The sequence below is a fragment of the Musa acuminata genome, chromosome BXJ1-8, assembly GCF_036884655.1.
Source record: "Musa acuminata AAA Group cultivar baxijiao chromosome BXJ1-8, Cavendish_Baxijiao_AAA, whole genome shotgun sequence".
NCBI classification, from domain to species: domain Eukaryota; kingdom Viridiplantae; phylum Streptophyta; class Magnoliopsida; order Zingiberales; family Musaceae; genus Musa; species Musa acuminata.
Window position 1 is genome coordinate 5,889,973 of NC_088334.1, and position 8,035 is coordinate 5,898,007.

At 39.0% G+C, this 8,035-nt stretch overlaps 1 protein-coding gene across 2 annotated transcripts; it reads right to left on the minus strand.

Annotated features, from left to right (window-relative positions):
* Positions 1–1,688: 1,688 nt before the first annotated feature.
* Positions 1,689–6,936, minus strand: LOC135582496 (uncharacterized). Of its 2 annotated transcripts, none has more exons than XM_065078420.1 (6): positions 6,566–6,936; positions 6,302–6,434; positions 5,653–5,743; positions 5,082–5,118; positions 2,874–3,144; positions 1,689–2,680 (listed from the first exon to the last, which is right to left on the minus strand). In XM_065078420.1, the coding sequence occupies exons 1-6, from the start codon at positions 6,743–6,745 to the stop codon at positions 2,616–2,618; spliced, it is 777 nt and encodes a 258-aa protein (XP_064934492.1). In that variant the 5' UTR covers positions 6,746–6,936; the 3' UTR covers positions 1,689–2,615. The 2 variants fall into 2 exon arrangements, with proteins under 2 accessions (XP_064934492.1, XP_064934491.1); XM_065078419.1 differs by having other exon boundaries at positions 5,653–5,785; positions 6,566–6,933.
* Positions 6,937–8,035: the final 1,099 nt, after the last annotated feature.

Here is an 8,035-nt window from a genome sequence, read left to right on the forward strand (position 1 = left end):
TTTCTTTAGAGCTCGATTTTGCTATGGCTAAAACAAATCGGTGGATATCACCTCTGGATTATATATAGGTCAAGTTCTTTTAAAAAAATAATAATAATAATAGTAACTTTTCACTTTTTTCATAGTGTTTTTTTTGTTTATTCCTATATAGCATATTTTATTTTATTTTTAAGATAAGATTATTTGTAATTAAAATTTTAATCTCTCTCGCTCTCGTTCTCCATTTTCAAAGCATAGTTAAGGCTCTCATTCTACCCTTTTTAATTGGTTGCTACTTGCCGGGCTTCTTCTTCTTCTTTGTCTTATTAGATGATTTTTTACTATGAACAAAGGAAAAACACCTTTGTAATTCATCAATAGTAAGTTCATCAATATCTTTGAATTCTTCAATAAACGAGTGCTTGAGGCTGCACTCGTTTCATCCCAAGTGGATCCTTGATACTTTAGAAGTGTCCTCACAAAGAATTGTTTTTAAGATTAAGCAGTCAATTCTTTGCCTTAAGATATCTTTCAATCTTTGTTCTTCTAACTTTGCTTTTTCTACATCGATCAACATCACTCCTGATGCTAGTTAGTTCAGGCACTCCATATTCTATGATCTACTGCTACTTCTTTGACTTTAAGAAAGTTCTCCATCAACAGACTCCAATTATAATAACAATCATTAAATCGAGAGATAATGGGTCGCATACAATTCACAGAAGCCATTGATATATGTTGTAGCAAAACAAAGGCTAATAGAAAGAAAAACTAAGACTTTAATCTACTTTCAACCTTGGCTTTTTGGATTTATGAATCTCTAAATCTCTAGCTTTTAAAAGGTCTTTGACTTTTTAGATCTCTAGATTTATAGTTTTGTAAGGATCTCTAGCCTTCTAGATTATTAGATCTTTAGTTTTTTTAAGGATCTTTAACCTTTTGGTTCTCTCGATCTATATATAGTCTTCTCTAGATAGGTATCTAGTCTTCTTGCTTTGATACCAAATTATTAATTGGAAAGAAGAAAAGTTTGGAGGAAACACAAATTTATTTCACTAATCTCTTTAAATAGGCTTACAAAAATAAGTTTAAAAAAAATCAACCTACATCTAAAAGATAAGATAAAACAGTTTAGATATCTAACCCATCTATTTTAAAACCAAGGTCCGCAATACCGTACCGTACCGAAGTTTCGACCTGGGCTCGGTACCGGTACGGTACGGTATACTGAGCGGTACACCCAGGTATACCGCTAAGTATATTTAAGCGTGCCGAGCACTGTAGCACTGCTACAGTGCTACATTTCTGCTACAGTGTCGGACCGGTAACAGACGGTCCGCGTACCGGAAGCCTGTCGGACCGGTACTGCAGACCATGTTTAAAACTACTAAAATAATGATAAATTTTATCATTATTTATAAAATCTATTAGCTTATCCCAACAGAGAGGGGCATGAGGTAATAAACTTAAACAACTTAAACAACCTAATCTAAGTTAGTGCTTGACTTAAGTGGAGGGCATGGGGTTGAGGTTTGGTCACTCTGAACTGGTGGTGTGAAGCAACTGACACAAGCTGCCATTCTCAACTTGAGGTCCATCAACTACTTTAAATAAGAACAATCAATGAGCTTTGGATCCAAGCAAATGATGAAGATGATTCTAGTCAAAACTGTCACAGCATTCTGAAGAAAGAAAAAGAAAAGAATAACTTTGGCAGGAAAAAGGAAAAAGTTCAGAATCAAACTACATTCACACTTCAGCAGTTCATGTCATGGTGGGCACTAAAGCTTACTAATTATTACAACCCATGTCTAATAAAAGTGCATACAAAAGCAACAAAGTCTTCCTTAATACTAAATCATGAATGAGAGAGAGAGAGAGAGAGAGCAGTTGGACCTAACCATGGTGGTGCTGAAGGGGCCAAAAAAAAAGATCCCCCATTGGGTCCTCAAGGGGCGGGATGGGGACTCCAAAGCCTGTGGAGTTCATGTCAAGTCATGGACAAGTGGCGAAGAACTTAGTGCCAAAAACAGACACTGGCACACTCCTTTGGACCTGTCCTCCTGCATGGGGCTAAAATCTCAGAGCCAAGCCTCATGAGTGTCTACTGATTACTGACAGGACAGGAAGGTTAGCGAGGTCATCTTATCCCTGCCCGGATAAGCTGAGTGTTTGATGTCACCATTGTTAGGTAAAGATGGTAGAAGGGATTAGGTTTTGTTGGGGTTGGGGAGGGGTCACAGAAGAGCTTGTCTACATCCTAGGGTTTTGCCAAATGGTGTTGTCATCTGAAGGTACAAGTCTTGGAGTCAGCTCAAGCTCTCCATGGCTGAGGTTTTCCTGGGCTCTCATCCTTAGCTGCAAGCCCTTCTTGGACTCTGGTGTTAGTCGAATGCAAAGCTGGGTAATGGTGTCAGTTATCCCCACCTTGGGGGAAGCTGCTTTGAGCCCTTCCTAGGGCAGAAAGCAAGCTGAGAATTCTAAAGGAGCCCACCACATCATGTACTGGACTTGGAGCAGTCCTTTGGGAAACCAAACCCTAAGGAATGACCGCATGCGTGGTTCTTAAACGAATGATGGAAACAACTGGGAGAAAGAAGAGGAGAATGAAACCATGGTTTTAAGCCAAGGGTTGCTCAGGCGCAGTGGTGGTAGCCGGCCGGAGATGGCAGGGCTGGAGCTGTGAGAGCCACAGTCATGCCTGTTTTAAGGGAAAACACACTGTTACCAGAAAAAATAAAAAAGGCAAGGTTAGATTCAACATTAATGACTTTATGAATATAATCACAGCATAAGCTATTCTGTAACATCTAATATTTGTCAGCATTAATATGCATGGTGATATATAATCAATTAATTCCAAATATGAATCGTTCTAACTGATATGATGGTACCTGGTTGTGCAGGAGGACTGGGTGGAATGGACAATGGCCCTCCGAGATGCTGCATGAACCCCGTCAATCCCGTCGTCGTCGAGGCCACTGCTGAATAATGGAGAATCGGAGGATATGGAATGCTGTAGCCGTGTCCGACTGTAGCGCCGCCGCCGCCGCCCTGCCCGAACTGGAAGTATGGGTAGAAGGCAGTGGTTCCTGTCACCGTTCCTGCCGCTGAACCATGAACTGGATATTGCGCAGTTGCACCTCCAAAGACATTGTAATAACTCTGGTCATTACAATGCAAAGGATCAGTAAGCAATTCTTGCACCTTCGCATTCAGTTGTATCAGCAACATTCAACTATAGAATATATTAATAACTTAAAAATAGAATAACAAAAGAGGAGAGAGAAATCCAGATGAAAATAAAACAAAATAAGTGGAGATTCTAACTCTATTTAGAGCTAAGCTAAAACATAAAGAGTAGTTTGCAGATCTTATCTAAACGTAATCCCAACCTTTTCTTATCTAACTAAAGGAACACCATACCGGCATTATCACTAACAAGATGATAGTTCAGAGCTTCAAAGTTTGTTCCCAAAATACGTTTATGCTTCCTAAAGGATACTTGTGATCAGAAGTCCTCGGAGAACATGCTAGTCAAATGACACAGTTTCATATCTGAAAATGCTCAAAGAAAAATCACAAGATAACAAAATTATCATTAAGTTATGAATAATTTGTCATCGTCGAATAAAACGATTGAAGCCTGAGGAATGTATTTAAGCAAACAAAAGGCATTATGATTTAGAGAATGCTATTCACACAATAATTCAGGTGAAGGATGATATGCTTGGCTCTTGTTTCACTGACAAATGTAACCAGCACTTAGCAGTGGATCTATTGGATCAGGCTCCACATCTTTATTTTTCGGTGGTGCTGCAGGTTTTATTTGGACTGGCAGATGTTGCAGACTTACAGGTTGTTTGAGGATAGAGGGGCCCCAGACCATGTGCTTCTGCTACTTAAGTGGATGACAAAAGAGCAAGAACATGTATGTTACAGGTTTCTTATGACAGACCTGGGACCAGGTCATGTGCACTAGTACAAGGTGACCTAATATCTCTGGGGAAGGACAACAATTAAACTCCAATACAGGTGATCAATTGCTAGTAGATAAAATGAAATGGAAGATGGAACATCTCATTAATGGTTGGTTGGGAGTTGGGACACATAGTTACAGCCTCTACATCAGTTCCATGGGTGGGAAAGATATTAACAACATTAAAGAACAAAATTAATGCTTAGACATGCATGGCTTCAGATGTGATTAAAATTAGATCTCCTGTTACTGTCAAGAATGTAGGACTCCTAGGGTTCTTCATTAAATAGGCCATATCAACTGCTCTATAGTTATGATCACCATGTTTCTTCAGAAGTTGTTTGTCATCTTTGCAAATGGATTAGTCCTTTGATAGTGCTGATCAACTAATGTTTCACAAGCATTTCCCCTTAAAAGTTCCCTTTTCATGCTTTGAGTATACCATATCAAAGATAAATTTATTTAGGTTTCATTTTGAAGCTTCCTCTCACAGCATAATGCTTCTTGCAGAAACTTTGAGATTCCAAAACCAAGACATTCTAGATCATGGCAGATGTAGTCATATGAAACAAAACCTAATCATCATTCTTGGAGTCTACAGTAGAAATTTCTCTAGTTACAGAATTATCTTATTTCATGAACTACAGTAGTCATGACACTGTTGTTGGTTATGTTGGAAAAATAAGAAGAATTAGTTGTACAACCTTTTATTCCTAAATCAGTATGCTTGCATCACTATTTTTGTGTGTATGCTTATACTCCAGTCTATGGGAAAACACTGCACATCTTTATGACTTCATAGTATGCAACACAGTAAAGAGGCTTACATTTTATGTGATATATACCTTCTACTAGTACATTTGTCATCATTAGCTAGGTTTTAACCTTTAGTTTCAAACAGTAAAAAGACAGTATAGTGCTTGATAGAGTTAGTTAGATGAAAGATATTTAGTATCTATTAATTAGTTAGATGAAAGATATTTAGTATCTATTAATTGCATCAAAGGAAGGAAGATAAAAAATAGTAATAATTATTGATATAGAAGAAGAAAAAAATTAGCTTCTTAATTAGCACCCATGCAAGTAGCAAGAAATGGAAAAGCGAAAGAGAAGTAGAACAAACCATCGGGTAGCTGTATTCAGAGGAGTATGGAGAGTACCTGAAATTTTTGGCAAGACAAAAAGAAGAGAGAAAAACAAAATTAGAAGTTTCTCTGAAACCAGAAAAGATTTGAAATATGTGCATGAAATATGAGTGATCTATGTGCTGCATTTCCCAGGATGACCAAGCGAGGATATGCATGCAGCCATGTAACGATCTTAAGGGCAGAGAAAATAACAATAGTATAGTTGTTTTTTATGCAGAAGTTAAGTTAGTCATTCCTGCATGATCTCACTCACACAAGCAAATACCATAGAGAGAACTGGAAGAGGGATGGAGTTGGTAGTGTAAAGAGGATGATGAAAGAAAAGCACTCAAAGCCCATGTTGGACAACTGTGCACATTCATGTGGCAGCTTTAGTCTTTAATGTGGACATACTAAAGATCAGAGATTATGTATCATATTGCACCACGCATCAGCAGCCATGGGCCATGAGGGTTGCTGCAGCATTCAAGGGCAAGTTGTGTCTGTGTATGTGCAGTGCATGTGCCTCTTGGTAACATGATGCAATCTCTCAACATAAAAGCTTACCCATAGAGACCATATGGGGCACCTTGCTGGACGGCATAATGAGGGAAGGAGGCAGGAGAAGCAAAAGCTGCAGCCATCCCACCTTGGTATCCTGTATGAAAAGATTTGACCATCCTTAGACTTCTGTTTCCTCCTGAGAGAACAGCAACGCAAAACAATCAATGCCAACAATCTCTAAAACTTATCCTTTCTCATAGGCGTGGGTACTGAAGATCGGTAAAAGAATACAGTAGGCTCGTTTGCAGAAAGAAATACTTGCATACTGCTAGTTATATACAATATGAAGCAATTCCCAGGATAACTAACATCTTGTACCATTCCCTCTATAAAATATTCTTTTGAGACAACTGTTTCCTACAGCTATTTTGCAGGTCTGTACTTGCTCTACCTTAGGCACTAAATAATTAGGTCATGTTAAACATCTGTGCACATCTTCTGTAATAGTAGTGCTCTCCATGACCTAAACTAATTAATCTGTATGTAAGCTGTTGATGGCTTAATCTGATGAATGATGCTAAAGGAAAACAACTATGTGATGTGATGTGATGAAACAGCTGAAACACTGGGACTTTGGCCATGATCATGCATGCATTCACCAATAAACTTGGTGTGCTCGAGTGATATGAGATGATGGTGGTGATAACCGTACCATGTGGGGGTGTTGTAGGCGTGGATCGGTGAGCACCAAGCGAAGCGAGATTGCAGTTAGCCCTCCTCCCATCGATCACCGGCGAAGGATCGACACAGGCTCTCATCGCAGCCGCCGGCTCACGGAAGGTCACCTGGAAATAAGAATCATAAAGGATTATAAGAAGACAAGAAAGGAAGGGATCAACAACGCATGAAATCATATGCACGGTCGGCCGACACGAGAGGAGGAAGGAGGGAAGGAAGGAAGGAGAAGAAAACTCACAAACCCATATCCTTTGGATCTTCCGGTGCTCTTGTCAGTGATCACGACGGCCTCCAGGATCTCCCCAAACTGCTCGAAGTAGTTCCTCATTGTGTCACTTTGGGTCTCCCAAGCCAGGCCTCCAACAAAGATCTTGGTGTAAGTGGTGTCTCCAAACTGACCTGCTACGTTTGGAGTCATCCTGCCTCGCCCTCCCAAAGCTTACAGGTGAACTGGGGATGAAGGGAGGAGGGCGGCGGTAGGGGTGCAGCAGGGAGGAGGGAGGGAAGGAAAGCTAGAGATGCAGCAGGGAAAGGAAGACCTACAGGCAAAGAGACATAGAAAACAGCATAACGTGTACCCTTCCTCACGACTCATATTAAATATTGCCACCATCCGCCTCCTTCAAACCAGGTTGATGCAATCTGATAAGATCGATGAAAGAAAGCTTTAGGTGACTGATTTGACCATCATACCCTTACACAATGCATAAACTACCACAAAACCGTCGGCCATGACGGTAGCTTGTCCTTGTCGTGACAGTGGCAAAAACGGAACGGGGAGTGTACAAGTTGGACCAGAAATGTTCGTCCAAATCTGCGACACACACAAACGATGAAAGATTTAAGGGAAACCCAATCTATGTGCTTCTAACCCTTCTTGCTGCCACATGACTGGAATTGATTCTGTCAGAAATACCCAATTGCATCAAAATCCAGTCATGATAAATAACAAATATATATATATATATATATATATATATATATATATATATATATATATATATATTCTTTTTTTCGAAACATTAATTGCCATCAAAATCCACATCACAATGCCTACATAGATTTACCAACGTAATAATAAAGGGATAAAGAATGAGGCATGAAGCCAATTGTTCTTCAAGATAAGTAAGCTAGAGAAACTATATAACCAAATCCTATCATTTAGTCCTCTTTGTTGTGGCAGTGAGCTACTTACTTCCATGAGTGGTGGATTCCTTGTTTGCTAAGCTTCTAGGTTGGAATTAAAGATTCCTTTATTAGATACTAAAGGAATTAAACTTCAATCTTATATGGGAAAGGAGACATCATTAATCCTCATCTCTCTTTGCTAGTCAGAATTTCAAATTTTATATCAAGTTCTTCATGTTCCTGCTGCACACAGGAGAAGAACACCATGCACATAAATGATGAGACATGACCTTAAAATAGTATACCATGTTTTGAGAATTTTCTTTTCATACTTCTAATTGCTTATATAATTTATTTATTTATACTCAAATCTGACCTAATTTGCTTTACTTTTCCTATTTTTGTTTAAATCAAGCTCATAATTCACATGTAGGGGAAGCCCAACATGGCTAGCTTAGAGCTATCAACAGGTAGTTTTCTTTCTCTAATATGAATATAAATAGCTTCTGGTTGTATCCTTCTGATTTCATCTTTGGATTTAGTGACAACTAAATAATTTACCAGAACATTATCCACCCTA

Excerpts from the sequence above, each read along its gene's own strand:
- LOC135582496 (XM_065078419.1), bottom strand. The coding sequence starts at position 6,745 with ATGACTCCAAACGTAGCAGGTCAGTTTGGAGACACCACTTACACCAAG. Across the intron at positions 5,786-6,301 it reads GCCTACAACACCCCCACATG|GAGGAAACAGAAGTCTAAGG; the intron begins GTACGGTTATCA and ends CTGTTCTCTCAG. Across the intron at positions 5,119-5,652 it reads GCCCCATATGGTCTCTATGG|GTACTCTCCATACTCCTCTG; the intron begins GTAAGCTTTTAT and ends CAAAAATTTCAG.